General features: G+C 45.5%; 1 protein-coding gene across 1 annotated transcript in view; it reads right to left on the bottom strand.

Moving 5' to 3' along the window:
* Positions 1 to 22,769, bottom strand: part of VPS13D (vacuolar protein sorting 13 homolog D) — a 3,321,573-nt gene that overhangs the window by 1,709,660 nt on the left and 1,589,144 nt on the right. The window contains exon 29 of the mRNA XM_044060428.1: positions 690 to 805. Coding sequence (XP_043916363.1) covers positions 690 to 805 — 116 coding nt within the window. The remainder of the gene's footprint in view (positions 1 to 689; positions 806 to 22,769) is intronic.

Consider the following 22,769-nt stretch of genomic DNA (forward strand, 5'->3'; position numbering starts at 1 on the left):
ATTGTGAAAACCTGTTTCAACCTTGAAATTGAATGCAAGGAACGTAGAAGGTTATAAAAATGTTTGTATTAACCTAAAATTATAAATACCAGTTTGATTCTTCAAACTGAATGTACGGAACTTAGAAGGTTGTAACAATTTTTGTAAACCTGTAATCATTTGAAAATCTGTTTAAGAATGGGAAAGAATTGTACTGCAGCTGTTCTCTCTGTGCCTCCTCTGAAAGAGGGCACTTGTCCTTGTTTACTGGGAAAGTCCGAATGGGCAAGTAAATAAACTGGAGTCACTAAGTCTAAGCTAACCAGCACTCTAAGAACACTTTCAGCAATCAAATTCTGCTTTTGTCTCTTGCTGATACAATTAAACAGCAACTGAAAACTCTAAACTAGCATTATTATACGCAAACAGCATGTTTTATTACTTAAATTATACAACTTCTGAAAGACAAATTCAATGTTGAAATATTCCATCTGGTTAGATTTCTGCCAGAGCCTAAAATCACAGGATGACTTGGTATTTGACAGAGTGACTTTTTTTAAAGCAGAGATAAATGAAAACATGTATAATATGCAGCTAACTAACAGAGTGCAGTAGGCATCTGTGGATGCAGCTTCTGGAATGATATTAACATATTCAAGACTCACTGCATATGTACCACAAAGAGGTCAAAATATCGGCACAAATCTTACCTGGCAAGAGAGCTGTAGGCACCACTTTGTCCTTCACAGTTAATCAGTTCTAAACTTACATTCACCATGTCAAGCAGCATAGACATTCCAGTGTAGACTTCTCCACCCAACACAGTCTGCAGACAGATCAAAGAAAAACATCATTAGGATGGATACTGCATATTTCAAACACATGTACCCCTATCCATTTTATCAAATAATGTTTTAATTTATTTTATTCAACGTGCATCTGTCTGGAAAACATTTTTAAATAGAATTTAAAATAAAGTTTTACAATAATCTGCTGATTAATTATTTGTCATTCAGCTAACAATATTTCAAGACAAAAAATAACCATATGAAAATTTGTAATCCATCAATTTCGGCTACAAGCAGTTAGAAGGGAAATAGTTATCGTAAACATGGGAGATGACCATTTCCTTTATTTCTTTCAGTATATGCTCTCATATAACTGCAAAAGTACATTAATCAGTGGCTTTACTTGGCAAATTTTAAACAGTGATTAAGAGCAACCCTTCAGCACAAATAGCCTCTTCCTGGCTCCAGCTAAAAGCTGTGCACAGAAGACATTGTTACACTGCTATCAATTCAGTATATTCACAGAAAGTTCAAAGTAATATACAATATGGTGTAATTACTAGAAGTACAACATGGAGATCAGGTACCCTAAAAGTGGTACACCATACTACTGTACACTATGTAATTAGAAGTTATGTACTCACCATAACGTTCCATCTGAGTAGGTAGTTAATTTGTCTGCAACCTGTGGGTTACGGATCCGATATCGGATCCGAGCCGGCAACTTGTTTCAAGCTAATGGATCCGAGCTCCTAGCTCCTCCCTTCACCCATAATCCCCTGCTAACCCTCCATGACCTCAGATCGAGTTTGCTTCTCAATATATATCCAACAAAGGATATCTAACAACTAATAGATCCGAAGAAGGTCAGGGGGAAGGAGGGGGGGATGGTTGCAGACAAATGAACTACCTACTCAGATGAAACGTTATGGTGAGTACATAACTTCTAAATCTGAAGTAGGATGTTCATTTGTCAGCAACCTGTAGGACAGAGTCCCCAGCTACCTGTACCCTGGGTGGCCATCATGGAAGGATATTACGAAGCACCGCAGAGCCAAAGGATGCTCTCCCTCTAGAAAGCAGGTCTAGCTTGTAGTGGTTGATAAAGGTATGAGATGAAGCCCAAGTGGCTGCAGAACAAATATCATCCAAAGGAACTCTAGACTTGAAAGCCGCAGAAGTATAAATGGAGCAGGTGGAATGAGCATGAACTCCTTCTGGTGCAGGTCTACCCGAGGCTTGATAAGCCACTAGGATACATTGGGAAATCCAGCGAGATAAAGATACTTTAGAGATAGCTTTCCCTAAGTTAAATTTGGCAAAGGAAATGAACAGCTGGTCAGATTGTCTATGGCCAGCTGTCCTATGGGTATAAAAACGGAGCTGCCTATGAACATCCAATGAGTGCAGCTTGTATTCACCCTTATTTTGATATTTAGGGAAGAAAACCAGTAAATTTATGGATTGGTTTATGTTGGTTTCTGATGCTATCTTGGGAAGAAAGGAGGGACTGATCCTGAGGTACACACTATCAGGGTGAAAAATCAGGTATGGAGGCTTCACAGAAAGAGCCAGAAGTTCCGACACTCTTTTCGCTGAAGTAATGGCTACAAGGAATGCTGTTTTCCATGACAAGAATTTGAGATCCACTGAAGCAGCGGGTTCACAGGGTGGAGCAGTCAAGGCTTGAAGAACTAAAGTAAGATCCCATGGTGGTACGGCTTCTTTTACAGGGGGTCTAAGTAAAAAGGTACCCTTGAAAAAGGTTTTACACAATTTGGCTGACATCAAGGGCCCTGTATCATGTCTCACATGATAATGAGAAATGGCTGCCAATTGCACTTTGACAGTTGAACAACTAGCGTCTTCCTGAAAGAGTTCAGTTAGGAAGTCTAAAATGGATGGAAGAGGAGCCGTAAAGGGATCTAGATCGCGGCGCTCCGCCCAGATGGAAAAACGTTTCCATTTACTGTGATACACTTTCCTGGTGGAGGGCTTATGCGCTGCCACAAGGATGGCTTTGACTGGTGAAGAGATACCGGGAGTCCTAACTAGGAGTGGAACTGGAGCAACCAAGCTGTCAGTTTCAGATTGTCCAGGTTTGGAGTTGGCAAGTCCAACGGATGGGAGATGAGATCCGGAATGGGATCTAGAATCCAAGGGTGATTCACAAGGTGAGACCACAGGTAAGGGAACCAAATTTGTCGAGGCCAGAATGGGGCAATGAGAATCATCTTGCTCCCCAACCGCGAGGCTTTCTGTAAGAGTTGTATCATCATTGGAAGAGGAGGATAGGCATAGAGTAGACCGGGTGGCCAAGCATGCACCAGAGCATCTCTTGGAGATTCCCCTGGTGGGGGGATTAGAGCGAAGAAATTGTCGCATTTGGCGTTTGATGGAGATGCAAAAAGATTGCAGCAGGGTTGCCCCCATGTTGCGAATATCTGCTTCACTACTAGAGGATTGAGAGACCACTCGTAAGGGGTAAGAAGGGTGCGGCTGAGCTTGTCCGCTAGGATGTTGGTCCTCCCCGGAATGGGAGTTGCAATCAGAAAGCGGTTGGTGGAGATTGCCCATTCCCACACTCTCATGGCTTTGCGGCAAAGAGGATAAGATCTGGTTCCCCCCTGTTTGTTGATATACCAGACCACTGACATGTTGTCTGAGTGAATTGCAATCGTTCCTGTGGGGGAGGAAGCTCTGAAGTGCTTGCAACACCAACAGCACCACTCTCATCCCCAGAACGTTGATATGCAGGGAGGTCTCTGTATCGTTCCACGTGCCTTGGACTGTCCTGCCTGAATAATGCCCCCCCCACCCCCACCCGAGGCAGGAAGCGTCCGTGGTCACCGTGGCGATAGGGGGAGAGGTGCAGAAGGGACGGCCCGTATGGAAGTTCGATGCTTGGAGCCACCATAGTAGCACCCTTCTACAAGCCTTGCTGATAGCAATGGGATGGTGGAGAGGAAGGGATAGGAAGGACCATTGCACTAACAGAGTCCATTGCAGGACTCGAATGTTCAAATGGGCGCATGGAAGGAGTGTAATCGCTGCCGCCATGGAGCCTAGTGCCCTCAGGATCAATTCCGCTGGAGAAGCCTCTGAATGAAGGATAGCCCGCACACGAAGTTGTAGGTTTCTGATTCTCTCGGCAGTTAGGAAGGCTCGCAAATCTCTGGTGTCTATTCTGGCACCTATGAATTCTATGATCTGTGTTGGAGCCAGTAGAGATTTGCCGACATTGATAGTAATGCCTAGCTGTGGGGCTAGATGGAGAAAGAAGTCTCAGGCCGAGCAAAGTAGTTGCCTTGTTGGTGCGGTCAGGAGCCAGTCGTCCAGGTACGGGAAGACCTGAATTCCCTGGAGTCTCAGGTGGGCCGCAATCACTGCTAACACTTTGGTGAACACCCTGGGGGCTGTGGTGAGGCCAAAGGGAAGGACCCTGAACTGGTAGTGACTGGCTCCCAGCCGGAAGCGAAGGAACCTCCTGGATCGTTTGTCCATTAAGATGTGGTAATACGCATCCTTGAGGTATATAGAGCACATCCAATCGTTCTCCCTCAAAAGGGGGAGGATAGATTGAAGAGTGACCATTCGGAATTTTTCCTTGGTTACTGACAGGTTCAAGCGGGAAAGGTCTAGGATGGGTCTCAGATCCCCCGTCTCTTTTGGCACCAAAAAGAACCTGGAGTAGAACCCTAATCCGAGCTGGTCTTGGGGGACGGGCTGGATGGCTCTTTTTCCTAGCAGCTGCAGTATTTCTGCGGCCGCGGCCTCCCTCTGATCGGGTGGTACATCTGGGAGGTTCTTGGATTGGGGGACATGAAGTATTGGTATTTTGTACCCTCTGGATATGATGCAAAGCACCCAGCGGTCTGTTGTGATGGACTCCCATGCCGCTAGATGTTTCGAAAAACGCCCCCCGACTGCCTCCAGAGTGGAGCAGCCGGGCAACCCCTCAGGGCTGCTGCGCGGGCCGCTCAGAGAAAGGTTCTCTGGACCCAAAATTTCTCAGAGCCCCTCTGCCCCTGGGGCGACGTCCTCCCTGTCCACCTCTGCCACGGTAGGACTGGTTGTCCAGAGCTGGTTGGGAATGTTGTGATTTCCGGAACCACATCTTCTTCTGACCCTTTTGGTTCCTTGAAAAGGACCGCTGGGGAGCAGAGAAGCAGACTCCGACAGCAGACAACGTCTTCCCGTCCTTCTCACTCTGGACAAGCGTCTCACGAACTGTTTTGCCAAATAGGGCAGAACCATCAAAGGGGGCGTTCGCGAAGGATGCTTTAAAGGGCTCCGTAAAGTCGCAATGACGGAGCCAGGCCTGACGTCTCATGACTAGGCCTGCTCCGCTAGCCCTAGTGGCTCCCTCTGTGGCGTGGGAGAACAGCCGCATAGAGGTGTTTGAAATAGATCTCAGAGTGGCCATTCGGGTGGAGTACAATTGTTTATCCTCCTCTGACATGGACTCAGGGGGGGATGCAGCGTATTCTTTGATAAGATCCCGCTGCATCCTGATGACATGTGCCATATAGTTCAGAGAAGCAAGGCACGCACGGTGGACTATGGTGCACGGTCCAAACCAATAGACACAAAACCAAAGAGGGACCAGCACACATGGCAGCAGATATAAAATATAGATTTTATTCCGAGGTAGCTAAAAAGCTGCCTGCCATAAAAGTAACAGACCGGTTTCGGCTTGTAAAGCCTTTATCAATGTTATGTTTTCTTTTCAAAAAGTTGATTTGCAAAACAGCATCACATCCTGGTACTCTTTATATACACTTCATTTAAAGTGGTATACTCCTGCCATAGGTAAACAGGTTAATCTGACACAGTCAAAACTTGGATAATATAAACACCAATACATTGAATATAATGAATTTAATCAGACATAGAAATCAAGTCCCTAAGAAATAATTTAAACTAATAATTAATAATAATAATAATTTGAAAAAGGCACCAAGATTTGTAATCCACTTACTTTCCATGTTGTTTAACCTGGTATGCCATCCCATCTTAAAATTTCTGTGAAGTTGAATTTTATCTATAATAACAAACCTGAACGAGGCACCTGTATGGTTTTTGCTATGTTTGTATAGAGCATTTGTTATTCGTCTATTTCTGATGGAACTTAAATGTTCACTGATTCTTATTCTAATGGGTCTAGAGGTCTGACCAACAGATTACAGTGGATTACAAATCTTGGTGCCTTTTTCAAACCTGGATTGAATGAATGTGAAGTACATGAAGGTATATCTAGGTAATAATTTTATAAATATTTTGGTGTTAGCTGTACATACTTATACCACCCATGATATTGAGACAGACTTCATGTTACATATGGTCATTCATTCAAGCCCAAATGATACATGACATCTTATAAATTTAGATTTATAACTGAGTCCTGGCCAATACAAGCTTTTTCATGGCCTTGAATAATATATTATATTTGCATTTTTGCAATTAATTATTAGTTTAAATTATTTCTTAGGGACTTAGATTTCTATGTCTGATTAAATCCATTATATTCAATGTATTGGTGTTTATAATATCCAAGTTTTGACTGTGTCAAATTAACCTGTTTACCTATGGCAGGAGTATACCACTTTAAATGAAGTGTATATAAAGAGTACCAGGATGTGATGCTGTTTTGCAAATCAACTTTTTGAAAAGAAAACATAACATTGATAAAGGCTTTACAAGCCGAAACCGGTCTGTTACTTTTATGGCAGGCAGCTTTTTAGCTACCTCGGAATAAAATCGATATTTTATATCTGCTGCCATGTGTGCTGGTCCCTCTTTGGTTTTGTGTCCATACAGTTCAGAGACCTTACTGAGAAGGTCGCTGAACTAAAGACTCGCTTCCCTAAGCGATCCATCAAACGGGACTCTTTGCTTGGTGGATGGACTGAGGGACTCTCCTGAGCCAATTCCCTCTTTGTGGCTGCCGCTGTCAACATGGCATCTACAGGGGGGCCCTTACTCCAATGTGACCGGTCTGAGGGGGGGGGCTAAGAATCCTATCCGGTCGCTTCGGTATTGGCTCCACGGTGTCCGGATCCTTGCACTCCCTGGTGGTAATGAGGTCCACCAGGGGGTCGGCTGGAGGGGACACCCAGGAGGTAGACGGGCCTGCCTCGAATGCCTCCAGAAACATGGACTCGTCAGAGGAAGACTTAGGGGCAGATCACCCACCTCTGATTCTCAGCATCTCCATGATGTCTCCAAAGGAGACATCCTCAGGAGGCGATCTTGGGGAGCCTTCCCCTTTCTCCAAGTCAGTGTCCTCGGTTAAGGATTCAGGGGAGTCCACGTGTCTCCTTTTGCACTTATGCTTGCGGGGAGCTTCCTCGGGGGGACTGTCCGAGGAAGCCTCGCCAGCAACATCTTGTTCCAATGGACGTATCTGTGACATCGAAGCAGGCTGTCCCTTTGGCCGGGTGATGGTAGCCTGGCCCAGCAGAGAGGGAGTGCAGGGAGGAGTCGATGCAAGGACCGGGGGTCCGGATGCTCTCAACAGAGCCCTCTCCACAACATCAAATGCCGAGGGAGAGCCACTCTCCAATGGATCCGAAAGTCGGCTCCCACTCGGATCCGATGAAGGGATCAGAGCCGGCGCCGAGGCCGTCGGATCCGAGAGACCAGTGTGCTCCGACCTGGACGGAGCCGAAGGCACACTGAATCCCCCGGATCCGAAGCTCGGACCACGGCTCCGAGAGGTCGGATCCGACAGGCTCGAGGGCAGGGTCGGATCCGAAGTACCAAGTACTGTCGGCGCCGACCCACCCCCGGCTCCAAGGCTGCTCGGCTCGAAGGCCCGAACCCGGGTAGCGGGTCGGAGAAGGAGCAATTGGGTGGAAAAAAGGTGTCGAGCTCCCCCCCTAAGGGGGGGGGGGGCAAGAGCACTCCTATCTGCAGCTGGGCCTGGATGAACCTTCGCATCATCCGGTCCAAGTCTGCATCTGATAAACTGAAGGTAGATCTCGAGGACACCACCGAGGCAGGCCTGGAATGCCGCCTCGATGACCTCGACGGAAATCGGGTCTCCTCCTCCTTGGGCCCCAGGGAGAAAGAAGGGGATCAGAGCCGAGGAGGAGGAGACCTAGAAGCAGTGGAGGGAGAAGCCCGCTTAGCTGGCGGGGCCGAAACGGAGGTCTCGGCCCGCCACTTGTGGTGCTTCTCCCTCCGTTTCTCCCTCCTGGCCTCCCTGTCCTCCGACACTTTAGCGAGAGTTTGAGTCCCAGTCGGAGGCAGGGGGGCAGGAGTGGCAGCCACCATAGGCTGAGGTGGAGCCACGGGAGCAGCAGAGGTAGCGGAGGCCGAAGCCGAATCCGGGGGTAGAAGTCCCGCCAGGACCAGCTTCGACCTCCGTTCTTTCAGTGCCCTGGGGTTGAACGCTGCACAGATAGTACAGCCCGAGGTGAGGTGTTCAACCCCAAGGCACCGAACGCACCGAGTGTGGCCATCAGCCGGGGAGAGCTTATGGCCACACTCGGTACATTTAGAAAATATGGCTTTTGGGGCCTCAGCCATTCCTTTTTTTTTTTTTTTTAAACTAAAAAAAAGAAAAACAAGTACACACACACACAGGCCCCAAAAGACACGCAACAAACACTCACACAGTAGCGACCAGCGAAGGGAGGGTACTAATTAAAAAATAAGGAACCTAACTCAGACACACTTTAAAAGTATTAATTTAAACTAAAAAAGAAATTCCTGACGAAAAGTACTTAGAAAAAGGTAACTTTTTCCTCACTTATCTGAAGAGCTCTAAAAGGATCCAGCCATCACAAGCGCGGCAAACTAGATCTGAGGTCATGGAGAGTTAGCAGGGGATTATGGGTGAAGGGAGGAGCTAGGAGCTCGGATCCATTAGCTTGAAACAAGTTGCCGGCTCGGATCCGATATCGGATCCGTAACCCACAGGTTGCTGACAAATGAACATCCTACTTCAGATCAATTATTTCACAAGTAGCACTCTTTAATGTCAAAGATTACAATGGTATGCACAGGTAAATTAGAAGGAAGGAAAATGTAACTGTGAGATGCTAACCATAGCAGTGCAGCTTCAAAGTGAAAATGCAGCAGAAGAAAAACAAATGGGTTTGCTACCTGCTGGGCTTGAACTGGAGTGGTGCCTCTGTCATGGTAACTCATGCCAGTGTCTATGAAAATTACATTTTCCCTACACCATTTTAAGTTTTCCAGCAAGAAATGATCATAAACAGTAATCACGTAAAATAATACACAAACTTCAATTATACACAGTCAGTGCCAACAAAACCAGCATGAAACAATCTGCAAACAAATAGTGAATGGGAATTATGTACAACTCCACTTCTCTCAGAAACGTAATGCAGTGAGTATCTCGTACAACTCTATTATCTTTACTCAAACAGGATTCTTACAGTAATAAAACAAGAAGGTAGAAGCCACAGCAGTGCATACTGCTGGAAATGTATGGCTGGCCGGCAGATAGTTATGACAAAATGCCATCAAAGGCTGACCTTCAAAATCCTGCTCTGATATGGAACTGAATATCTAGTTTGTAGTGTTCAGTGAATGCACTGACTCAGGCCCAAAAAAAGATTCACATGCATCCTGATCCTCAACACAGACACTACTGTAGAAGGTTTCTAAAGGGGTGGCTGTTCTTGCAGTCTTTGATGAGACACTGACAAGGATTTGCCAAATTTATTACAACAAAATGTAGTATACTGTAACAATTTCAGCCATGCACATTCTGTCACCACAGCTCTTGCCTTTCTGGGACAAAGGATGAATAGTGGGTTAAGAATGTGTGAGGGATGCTTCCCTTCCCTGCTAACATATCAGCATCTCAATGTCCTGTGTATATTCAGGACAAGCAACTTTCTCACTTACCCTTGTTCTGTTATTTCAGAGAAAAAGTCTCAAGCAGATGAATGGTTCTGCCTAAATAAAACCATGTATATTGTTTCTTGCACATCAGTGCCTATGGCTTAGATGGTCTAACATTAACAGTGGGTGCAAGTTCAAGATGTCCAAGTGTTATTTTTTTCAGGAAAAGAATTCAAGTCCCGGATGACGAACATTCTTCTGAGGAGCAACATAATCCCAGAATCTGCACCCAAAGGTGTGGCTCTTTGAAAAGAGGCAAAGATGATTAAAATTTGTACTTAACTTGTGTTCTGAGTGAAGTGTATGCCAAACCAGACTGGAAGAGACAATAAGGACTGATCAGTATGTTGGCAGTAGAGGCAAAGATAGCACAGAATCTTACCTGTAAGACTAGATGAGATACCACTGCACCACATATGATGATATGGCATTAAATTTCCTTTACTCTTGCAAGGCTTTCCAAGGGAATGTCTACCAGGAATTTAAGAGAGAGCATCCAATCACAAAAGTTCAGAGATTTCATTAGTCTGTAGGAACTCGAGACCATAATGCATTAGTAGGAGCAGGAACGCTGGCAACCGAATGGGAGGAGCAGTTTATTTACTGATTGACTTTGTTTACCACAACTGCCCAAATGGGTACACAAATGACCTCTTTTCAGCATAAGCCTGGGGAGAAAAGCTCCACACAGAAAGTCAGACAAAATTATTACTGGGTATTGAGATTTAAACATGAATTCAAACGTAGGCTATTTCAGAATCAATACATTTCAGTGACATTACATACTAAAAATATGACACAAATTTAATTTTATACCAACACCGGATGCTAAAAAGTAGGAATTAGAAATGTGTTAGAGATTAAAAAAGGAGGAAAAATAAACAGAGAAAGTAGTATTGTGTCAGAGAGGAGAAAAGAAAGAAAGGAAAAACAAGCTGGGTAGAGAAAAGAGTAAAAGGAAATGGAGATTATGTAACAGACTAACTGCTGCATGGCATGGACTAGAACAAGATTAGTTGTCAAAGAAAAATTCCTTAGTAAGCTGAAAAGAGTAAAGTTAGAGGGTACAGGAAGTGGAATGATGTTACTCAGAGATGAATGATGGATGAGTTGTACGACGTAAAGCTGAAGGGAGTATGGATGCATCATTGATATATCATGGAGAGCTATGGCAGGCAGTGATTAAATTTATAACTGTATTATCTGTACTTAATTATTAAATGCTAGCCAGGAGAGGAGCAATGACATATCCTTTGATATGTTTAAGATTTGAAGAAGAGTTGCATGTACAAGTTTAAGATTTGAAGAAGAGTTGCATGTACAAGTTTAAGATTTGAAGAAGAGTTGCATGTACTTACTTGTCTTTGTTTACTGGGAAAGTCCAATGATGCAAAGCCCCTTTTCATCAGAGGTCCAGGGGGAGGAAAGCTTCAGAATCTCTGTTAGCAGGGTAATAAGGTACTGCTGCCTCTAGAACGTGTTCTAGACAAACAAGATTATGGAGGAGACTGCTTTAGAATGCATGGAAAGAATGGCATTTCACTCCACAAGGAGTTCATAGAGAACACATCTTCCTTCTTTGCAGGTGAAGGGGTACAGCTTGAATGAGTCCTGTCTACAAGAAGAGAATCCCCAAAGACACACTCCTGAAGGAAATGACCTAGGTGGCTGTCATGCTTCTTCCTAGAAAAGTGACAATCTCACTTGTAATGAAGGCATTGGGATTACAGGCCGCAGCACAGCTTAAATGTCTCCTCAAAGGATAGAATATACCTTTATCCTTCTCTATCTCAGACAAGAGCAGAACTTCAGCTTCGTTGCAATACCACTACCAAAAAGAGCTTAAAGGGGATGTGGGAGAGAGATATCCTGTTCAATTTTACAAAAGTAAGGGGTAGCCTGAACTCATTTAGTACCTTAAGGACCAAGGGACAGGCAGGCAGATAATTGCTGGTGGTGGGGGAGGGGGTGATGGCTGACAAACTGAGAGGAGGAACATGTCAGAGGCAATACCAGTACACCAAACTTCAGCAAGACCCTGTGCCAGCATAAAATCCTTAAGAATGTACTCCTGCTTGAGCATATAATTCCAGGTAAGGAGTGAGACATGCCCAATACAAGCAGCATGACTGTAAGGCTGAAGCCAATGGCCCAGCCTCCATAAGTGAGCATCTGTCTTCTCTCATAAGAACTTAGTGGATACCTCCATTGACCTCAGACAAAACAATCTTTCATTCATCCTTTCCAGCTGACTCTGGACAAACAGTCTGATCAGGCATGTAAGATCTTGAGCCACTGTTGTCTCTGAAGAGGTCATACTAGAGGAACAAAGAGAAAGTACAGTTTTGTACCTACCATAAATGTAGATGTCCGATAGATATGCAACTGCAGTCATAACATATGGGTTGTCCTGCCTCAGGCAGCCCTCTGTCGGACGGATTCCAAAGTCTGGGTCCGACGTCGGCTGATGTCGCATTTCTCTCCGACGTCAGAGCGGCTGGAGTATATAAGCATCAGCCGACGCCATCTTCTTCAGTGTTTCTTGCCCCAGATGCCAGGTGCCCTCTGATGAAGGCTGTAATCAAATTGGAAGACAAAAATAGGTTTCCAGACAATAAATAAGCAATAAACAGATACACCATAACAGATATCCCCAGCTAAGGATAATAGGGATAGGAGTGGACCCAAGGCATAGAGGGGAAGGAGGGAGGGAAAACCCAACTGCAGTTGCACATCTATCGGACATCTACATTTATGGCAGGTACAAAACTGTACTATGTCCTTCAAGAATGCAACTGCAGTCATAACATATGGGTTGAATACCATAGCTTAGCTGGGGGAGGTGGTATGCGCTAGGAAAAGGATGGTGTAGCTATCAATCCCTGCAGGACTGCCGAAGCAAACCCTGCTCTGGATCTGGAATATAAAGAGAGGTTGTAGTGTTTGGAAAATGTATGCACGGAGCTCCATGTGGCAGCTTCTAGAATGTCTTTTGTAGGCACCCCTCTTAAAAAAGCTGTAGAGGTGGCTGTAGCTCTGGTGGAGTGTGGTCTGACATTGGCTGGCACACTCTTTCCATGTAAGGAATAACAGAAACTGATGCAATGTCCAATCCATTTTGAAATTGTCTGTTTGGAAATTGCTTTTCCTTGTATTCCAGGGGCGTAAGCTACAAAAAGCTGATCAGACTTCCTACTGGTCTTGGTTCTGTCTAGGTAGTAGCGAAGTTGTCTGTGTATGTCCAAGGTATGTAACAGTCTTTCCCCTTTGTTCTCAGGATTGGGAAAGAAAGTAGGCAGGTGAATTGCTTGATTTAAAGAAACCCTGGATACCACTTTTGGCAGAAAAGTAGGGTTGGTTCGTAGGGAGACCCTGTCTCTGTGAAAAGTTATGAACGGTGGTATTGCCATTAAGGCCTGTAATTCCGAAACCCTTCTTGCTGAGGTTATGGCCAGCAGGAAATCTGTCTTCCAGGAAAGAAACTGTAACTCCACAGAAGCTGCTGGCTCGAAGGGAGGTAAAGTCAATTTTTCTAGGACAAAATTGAGGTCCCAAGCTGGTACTGGTGCCTTTCTTGGGGACCTTATATTCTTGATTCCTCTAAGAAATTGCCTTAGCAAAGGATGTGAAAACACAGGTGGATCAGTGTTGTATCTAGCTGAGATAGCTGAAGCATGTATTTTTATGGAAGAGTATGAGAGTCCGTTATGTAACATATCTGCCAAGTATTCCAGAATGAGAGGGATGCTCAAAAGTGATGCATCATGACCCTTGTTGGTATTCCAAATGCTGAATCTCTTCCATTTGGCTGAGTAAGCCTTTCTGGTGGATGGTCTGCGGGCTTCTGTTAGTATCCGCTGAACTTCCTTGGAGAGAGGTAAATTGAGGTTATTTATGGGATTTCCCAAGCTGTTAGCTGTAGAGTCTGGATGTTGGGATGAATAGTCCTGAAGTTGTGTTGAGTCAGAAGTTGAGGCCATTGTGGAAGGGCCCAAGTTTTGTTGTGACATATGCTCCGTAGTAGTGGGTACCAGTGTTGTCTTGGCCAGTCTGGAGCTATTAGGATCCCCTTTGGTTGCTCTGCCTTGATCTTTAACAACACTGTGGTCATCAGTGGCAGGGGTGGAAATGCATAAATTATTAGGGAGCTCCAGTTGAATGAGAGGGCATCTACTTTCCATGCTTGTGGATGATATGTCCTTGAGCAGAACTTTTGTAAGTGATGATTGAGGTGGGAGGCAAATAGGTCCACGTCCGGCCTGCCCCATCTCGAGGTGAGTCGTATAAAGATGTCTGGATGTAGCCTCCATTTGTGGGGGTCCAGGAAATTCCTGCTTAGATTGTCCGCCAGAACATTGTCTTTGCCTGGAACAAACTGGGATTGTAGCTGTATGTTTAGACCCAGTGATTTTTCCCAAAGATTCATTGTCAGTCTGCAAAGGGGGTAAGAATGAGTGCCCCCCTGCTTGTTTATGTACCACATCACAGTGGTGTTGTCTGTCCGTATTAGTAGGTGGCCTTGTTGAAGTTGTTGTCCAAAGGCCTCGATGGCATGCATTACTGCTAGCATTTCTTTTTGGTTGATATGCAGATGTGTTTCCTTTGGGGACCATTGCCCTTGAATACATCTGCCCTCCATGTGCACCCCCCATCCAAGGTCTGAGGCGTCTGTGGTCATTGTCTGTGTTATCTGAGGTTTTTTGAACGACATGCCTGTGTTTAACTGGCTTACTGTGGCCCACCATAAAAATTCCTTTTGTAGACATGGAATGAGTGGAATAATTGCTTCTAGGTTGTTGCTGTGTTGAGACCATAAGCTTTTTAAGTACCATTGAAGCTTTCTCATGTGTAGTCTTGCTAGTGGGACCAAGAGAATGCAGGATGCCATGTAACCCAGGGCCTGTAGGAAACTCCTTGCAGTCATCTGGGTGAGCTTTGCTAAACTTTTGAAGTAATGAGTTAACTTCTTTTGCTTGTCTTCTGTCAGGTAAGCCATTTGAGAGGCTGTGTCTAGTTTGGCTCCTAAGAAGGTTATTTGCTGGGATGGCTGAAGTCTTGACTTTTGAAAGTTGACTGTGTATCCCAGAGCCTGTAGCAAGTGTATGACATAATTCAAGTTTTTGTCAAGGTTAGTTTGATGTCCGCTTGTATGAGGCAATCGTCCAGGTGCGGGTAGATTTGAATCCTGGAGCCTGCAATGAGCAATTACTGATGCCAGGCATTTCGTGAATACTCTGGGCGCAGTAGATAAGCCAAATGGCAATGCTGAGAATTGATAATGCTCTGGCCCTGCAAGAAATCTGAGGTATCTTCTGCAGCTGTGTCTGATAGGGACATGCAGGTATGCCTCCTTGAGGTCCAGAGTAATCAGCCAAGACCCCTTGCCCAGCATGGGAAGGAGTTGCTGTAAAGTCAGCATTTTGAACTTTGGTACTATGAGAAAAGTGTTTAGAGCGGACAAGTCCAGTATTGGTCTCCATTGAGTTTCTTTTCTTGGAACAAGGAAAGTACAGTTTTGTACCTACCATAAATGTAGATGTCCGATAGGAATGCATCTGCAGTTCTTACAAACGGGTTGTCCTGTCGTCAGGCAGCCCTTCGGTCGGCCGGATTCCAAAGTCTGGGTCTGGCCTCGGCTGGTGTCGCACTTCACCCGATGTCATAGCTGCAGTTATTCGGGTATAAAGGCATCAGCCGATGCCATTTTCCTCAGTGTTTCTTGCCCCAGATGCCAGGTGCCCCCTTGGAAGGCTAAATTTGGATAAATGCCAATGATTCCAAATAGTAGAGAGCAAACACAAAAAATAAGCATGTATGTACATATATACAAACAAATACACCATAATAGATCCCCCCAAGCTAGCTGAAGGCTGGCAAATACCCTAGGAGTACCTCAGAGGGGAAGGTGGGTGGGTAATCCTGACTGCAGATGCATTCCTATCGGACATCTACATTTATGGTAGGTACAAAACTGTACTATGTCCTTCAAGGATGCATCTGCAGTCCTTACAAATGGGTAGAATACCATAGCTAAACAAGGGGAGGAGGAAAGAGTAGAGATTATGGTGTAGCTAGGATCCCTTGCAAAACAGCAGTGGCAAAACCTGCTCGGGATCTAGAGTATAAAGGTAAATTGTAATGCTTGGCAAATGTATGCACGGAGGTCCAAGTAGCAGCCTCTATAATGTCCTTGGTAGCCACTCCTCGTAAGAAAGCTGTGGTAGTGGCTGTAGCCCTTGTGGAGTGAGGCCTGATGTTCTCTGGAGTTTTCTTTCCATGGTAGGAGTAACAAAATCTAATGCAATTTCCTATCCATTTGGAGATTGTCTGTTTTGAAATTGGTTTTCCTTCCTTTCCTGTGGCATATGCTACCAGAAGCTGGTCAGTTTTTCTATTGGACTTAGTCCTGTCCAGGTAGTAGCGTAACTGTCTGTGTACATCCAAGGTATGCAAAAGTCTTTCTCCCCTGTTCTGTGGGTTTGGGAAGAATGTAGTAGGTGGATAGCCTGATTTAATGACACTCTGGATACCACCTTAGGCATAAATGTAGGATTTGTTCTCATGGACACTCTATCTTGATGGAAGATCAGGAAGGGTTGCACTGCCATTAATGCCTGTAGTTCAGAGACCCTTCTTGCTGAAGCTATTGCCAGCAGGAAAGCAGTCTTCCAGGATAAGTATTGTAATTCTGCTGTTGCTGCTGGCTCGAAAGGAGGAAGTGTCAATTTTTCTAGCACAAAGTTCAAGTCCCATGCTGGCAATGGTGGTTTTCTGGGAGGTTTTACATTTTTAATTCCTCTCAGAAACTGTCTGAGCAGGGGATGAGAGAAGACAGGAGGATCCAAGCTGTATTCTGCTGAAATAGCTGATGCATGTATCTTGATGGAAGAATAGGACAGGCCTGTGTGGAAGAGCTCTGCCAAGTACTCCAGGATGTTGGCCATGTTTACTAGAGTCACATCTTCTCCCTTTGCAGTACTCCAAATGAGATATCTTTTCCATTTTGCTGCATAATTCTTTCTTGTTGAAGGTCTGCGAGCCTCCAGGATTATGTCTTTAACCCTTTGGGATAAATTTGGGTTAATTGCTGTTATGTAATGTTCCAGGCAGTTAGCTGCAGAGTTGTCAGGTTTGGATGCAGGATGTTGTAGTTGTTCTGTGTCAACAGTAATGGAATCAGGGGTAGTGTCCATATTTGTTCCCGAGACATGCTCCTCAGCAATGGGTACCAATGTTGTCTTGGCCAGTCTGGAGCTATCAGAATGATCCTTGGGCGGTCCTCTTTGATCTTCAGAAGCACCTTGTGCATCAAAGGAAGTGGTGGGAATGCGTATGCTGTCAGGTTTTTCCAACTGAAAGATAGGGAGTCCACCTTCCAAGCAAGTGGGTGGTACGTCCTTGTGCAGAATTTCTTTAGCTGGTGATTGAATGGGGATGCAAACAAGTCTATTTGTGGTAATCCCCATTCCCTTGTGATGGCTTTGAAGATGTCCGGATGAAGCATCCATTCGTGGGCATCTGTGGTTGTTCTGCTTAATATGTCTGCTAGAATGTTTTCTTTTCCCGGTACAAAAATTGCTTGTAACTGAATGTTGTAGCTCAGGGCCACATCCCATAGGTCCAGTGCCAGCCGGCATAGAGGATATGAATGGGTGCCTCCCTGTTTGTTGATGTACCACATAACTGTGGTGTTGTCTGTCCTTATCATCAACTGACCTTCTTGGAGAAATGGTCTGAATGACTGGATTGCCAATTTTACTGCCAGCATTTCCTTTAGATTTATGTGTAAGCGCAGCTGGTCTTGAGTCCATAAGCCTTGTATGCACTTGTCCAGCATGTGTGCCCCCCAACCGAGGTCTGAGGCATCTGTCATGATGGTTTGGCTTGGTTGGCTGTTGCAGAAGGGCAATCCTGTGTTTGATTGACAGGCCTGAGCCCACCATAGGAACTCTTGTTTCAGGCATGGGATTATTGGGATTTTGGTTTCTAGGCTGTGCTTGTGTTGGGACCACAAATTCTTTAGGTACCACTGTAGCTTTCTCATATGCAGTCTGGCATGAGGGACCAGAATTATGCAGGATGCCATGAAGCCTAGAGCTTGCAGTACTTTTCTTGCAGTTAGGTGGTTCTGCTTTGTTAATGCCAAGAAGTAGAGAGGTAGTTGCTCTTTCTTTTCTGCAGTTAGGAATGCCATTTGTTTTGATGTGTCCAGCTCTGCACCCAGAAAGGTTATTCTTTGGGATGGAATCAGCCTTGACTTTTTTATATTGACTGTATATCCCAAGGCTTGCAGCAGGTAAATGACTCTTTGTAAGTCTTCTGTCAGCTTGCTTTTGTTGTCCGCTTGTATCAGGCAGTCGTCCAGGTAGGGATAAATTTGGATTCCCTGAAGTCTGCAATGAGCAATTACTGATGCCAGGCATTTCGTGAACACTCTGGGCAGTAGATAAGCCAAAGGGCAATGCTGAAAATTGATAATGCTCTGATCCTGCAAGAAATCTGAGGTATCTTCTGCAAATTGGTCTTATGGGGACGTGCAGGTATGCCTCCTTGAGATCTAGAGTTACCAGCCAAGACTCCTTGCCCAGCATGGGAAGAAGCTGCTGTAGGGTCAGCATTTTGAATTTTGGAACAATAAGGAATGTGTTTAAAGTGGACAGGTCTAGAATGGGTCTCCATTTGTTTTCTTTTCTTGGTACCAGGAAGAGTCTGGAGTAAAATCCCTTTCCTTGCTCCATAGATGGTACCTTTTCCACAGCTCTCATTCTTAATAGCTGAGATATTTGCTTTAGAGCTTCTGTCCTCTGAGTAGGTGGTAGGTTTGGCATTCCTCTCTTCCCTGGTAGAGTATGGAAATGGAACCTGTAACCTTGGTCTATAGTTTTCAAAATCCATTTTTCCCTTGTGATGCAATGCCAGTTTTTTGAGAATAAGGTTAGTTTTCCGCCTAAGGGTGCTTCTAGTTGTTCCCTGGTAGGCGGTGCCACTGTCAAGTCACTGTGATTGAGTTGTTGCAGTGGTGGTGGTTGTTACCTTGCCATTGGTGTCCCCTGTAGGCACCCCTGGATTGGTTTCTGCCTCTTGAACGCATATTCCTGCCTCTCTGAGCCTTAGAGGAGTCCGGAAAGGACCAATTCTTGGAGGGCCAGTTCCTGCTAAACCTTGGGGGTTGAACCTGTAAGAAATCTTTCACCGTTTGTACAGATTTCGCCTTCTCTTCCATCTTTTTTAGTACCTGCTGAGCAGGGGAACCAAATAAATTGACCTTGTCCATGGGTGCATCCAAAAGCTTTGATTTGACATGGTCTGGTAATGCCTGTTCTTTCAACCATGCATGTCTCCTGATAACTGTGCCAGTCATGGCTGATCTAAAGGAAGCCTCCAGTGCATCATAGCCACATTTTAAAGAATGGTTACTAACCTGCTGTATGTTATGTAGCATTTCCTGAACATATTTTTTATCTAAAGATTCTTCAGAGGAAAGCTTTTTAGTTAACTGGTCAAGCATAAACTCTTGATATTGAATCATATGAAATTGGCAGTTCAAAGCCCTAGCTGATAAGGTAGCAGAAGTGTAAACTTTTTTACCCCATCTCTCTAAGGACCTGGATTCCCTTTCAGAGGGGAGGGGGTTCTTAGTAGAAGTAGCAGCTACAGCTTTAGGGCCCTGGGAGATAGTCTCTGGATCTGCAAAAGGAGCCTTGTATAAATGGTGATGAGTGTCCGGGACCCTGTAGAACCTATCGGGCTTAGCAGGAGCCGGAGGTAATGAATCAGGAGCAGTGCAAGCATCATTAAATGCATCATCTACAACAGAAAGAACTGGAGGTATAGCTAAAGGCCTATGTTGTGGTAAATGTAGAAAGGTTCTAAGCCTTTTGCTGGAGTCTGAGAAATCTTGGCCCTGCCACTGAAATTGTTCCCTCATAGCATGCAAGGTTTCCCCAAAGGAAAATTCCTCAGGTGGAGAGGCTGAAGGAATGGACTCTTCAGCATCAGAGTCTTCGTAGGGAGAATAAGAAGCCTCAGGAGGGTCTGTATGTTCTGATTCATCAGAGGAACCATCAGTGGATACTGGTTCAGGGGGCTCTGCTCTAGGTCTCTTTTCTGGAGGTGGGAGAGAGGACCTGTCTGGATGAGGCTGGGATCCACAATTAAAGAAATTAAATCCTCAGCCAAAGAAAGCATATGAGAGCTAGTGCTGGGCCTGTGTGAGGGGGGTTTGACAGGCACAGTTTTTGAAGCTTTGGCTGCTTTAGCCCTAGCAAAGGCCTTAATAGACATGGCTGCAGGAGGCCTAGCAGCTCCACGTGCAGGGGTTGAAATATCCAGGGGAATTGTGTCTGATAACTCCTGAGAAACCGCAACAGAAGGCTGGATTTCAGAAGCCGATTCTACCAGGTTAGAGGAGGCCTCGGTAGAAGGCATGGTTTCGGCTGGAGAAAGAACCGCTTGCTCGGTTTCGGCCGAAACCGAGACACTCGCGGTTTGCTTAATGGCGGTTTCGGCCAAAACCGTGGACCGCGAGTGTCGGTCCTTTTCTTTTCGTTTTTTGGAAATTTGCGTTGTCGGAGGATCTGACGGCATAATGTAGGCAAAATCAGAGCCGAAAATTTGTTCAGCAAACTCCGACCGACGTCTAAGCGTCCGTCGGTTAAAAGAAGCACAGGCTAGACAAGCTGCTACGTCGTGGTCTGGGCCTAAACAATGTATACAGTAGGAGTGGAAATCTTTATGAGGTATTTGTTTCCCACAAGATAAACAGTTATTCACTTTCTCTGACATCGGCTGAGGCAAGAAAGTGTCCCCAACGGGGTACTTAGCTTTTTAGAAGTCTTCGAAGTAGTATTCGGTAGTAGTAATCTCTGGATCTGACCGACCGGCACTTGCGAACAGCTTCTGCTTGGTGCCAGCGGCAAGAAAGACTGAGGAAAATGGCGTCGGCTGATGCCTTTATACCCGAATAACTGCAGCTATGACGTCGGGTGAAGTGCGACACCAGCCGAGGCCAGACCCAGACTTTGGAATCCGGCCGACCGAAGGGCTGCCTGACGACAGGACAACCCGTTTGTAAGGACTGCAGATGCATCCTTGAAGGACATCAGTCTTGAATAAAACCCCTGGCCTTGTTCTTGTTGTGGAACTTTTTCTATTGCTTTGATCTGAGCAAGCAGAGAAATTTGCTTGATAGCCTCTGCCCTCTGATTTTGTGGAAGGTTTGGCATGTCTTGTTTTCTTGGCAAGGTATGAAAGTAGAACCTGTAACCGTGGTCTATAATGTCCAGTATCCATTTGTCTTTTGTCAGTTTGTGCCAATTTCTTGAAAACAGAGATAACTTTCCGCCCAAAGGAGCTTCTGTTTGCTCCTTGGTCAGCGGAAGTAGAGGAAAATCATTGAGCTTGTCCCTGCGGGGCAGGAGAAACCCCTGTGTCACTTCTTTGGTTTGTTGGTTGCCATTGTCGTCCCCTGTAGGATCCTCTGTATTGCCCTCTTCCTCGGGCACGCCTGTTTTTACCCCTTTGAAATCTTTCAGGATTAGGAAAGGACCAGCTTTTAGAAGGCCAGTTCCTGCTGAATCTGGGCGGCTGAACCTGGAGGAAATCTTTGACTGTCTGTACTGACTTGGCTTTTTCCTCAATGGACTTTAACACATCTTTAGCATTAGCACCAAAAAGCTTGTTCTTTTCCAAGGGAGCATCAAGAAGCTTTGCCTTAACATGATCTGGTAAAGGTTGTTCTTTTAGCCATGCATGTCTACGAATGACCGCCCCTGTCATAGCTGCCCTACATGAAGCCTCCAATGCATCATATCCACACTGCAAAAAATGATTGCTAACTTACTGAGAATTATGCACAGCGTCCTGCAAAGACTTCCTATCTAAAGGTTCAGGAGAGGCCAAACTTTCCTGTAAATCATCTAACAGGAAATCCTGATATTGAAACATGTGAAAGAGACAATTGAGAGCTCTCATAGATAAAGTAGTGGAGGTGTAGACCTTCTTCCCCCATCTCTCTAAGGACCTTGCTTCCCTGTCGGAAGGCAAAGGATTTTTGGATGTGGTAGCTGAAACCCCTTTAGGCCCCTGGGAAATTGTTTCTAAATCAACAGCATGGGCCCTAAATAAATGAGAATGGGTTTCTGGAACCCTATAGTATCTGTCAGGCTTGACAGGAGCAGGAGGAAGAGTATCAGGGGTAACACTGGAGTCAGAGTATAAATCATCCAAAACATCAAGCACAGGAGGTATAGCTAGGGGTCTGTGTTGAGGCTTTTTAAGGAAGGTTCGAAGGCGCTTTCTGGAATCAGAAAATTCCTGGCCTTGCCACTTAAAATGCTCCCTCATGGAATGCAGAACTTCCCCAAAAGAAATATCCTCAGGAGGGGAGGCCGAGGGGATGGAGTCCTCTGCATCTGAATCCTCACAGGTCTGGAAGGGCTCTTCCTGGCTTTCAGAGGGAACAGAGTCCTCAGAATCTTCATCTGAGGGCAGAGGGTCAGGGGGTTCAACCCTGGGCCTCTTATCAGGAGGAGGCTGGGATCCTCTCTCAGGATGGGCCTGGGAGCCTCTGATCAGAGAAATTAAATCTGCGGCCATGGACATGATCTGAGTTTCAGGAGTATTCTGAGGTATGTTTTTAGCAGTAAGATGTTTGGACTTGCTGGCTGCCTTGGCACGTGTGTAGGCCTTGATAGACATGGACATGGGAGGCCTAGCCACTCCACGTGCAGGAGTTACCTTATCAACAGCAATGGTCTCGGGCATTTCCTCGGTTTCGGTATCCGGAGGAAAATCAATAACTGGCGTCGGAGTGGCCTCCGGTATCGGAGGTATCGGTAATGCGGTGTCTTCGGTTCGGAGCGGTGGAATAACCGCCTCAGAGGGAACCAGTGCACTTGCGGTTAGTTTTGGTGTGGTGTCGGTTGAAGACGCGGGCCGAGGATGTCGGTCCCGGTCTTTTCGTTTCTTAGGAGTCTGCGTTGTCGGTAGTTCCGACGGCATTGTATAATCAAATTTTTCGCCGAAAAAGTCTTCAGCGAACTCCGCTCGGTGCCTGAGAGTGCGCTTGTTGAAGCGAGCACAGGCGGCACAAGCCGAGACGTCGTGGTCTGGGCCAAGGCA

Source organism: Protopterus annectens, chromosome 2.part0 (assembly GCF_019279795.1).
Source record: "Protopterus annectens isolate FY-2018-M chromosome 2.part0, PAN1.0, whole genome shotgun sequence".
NCBI classification, from domain to species: domain Eukaryota; kingdom Metazoa; phylum Chordata; order Ceratodontiformes; family Protopteridae; genus Protopterus; species Protopterus annectens.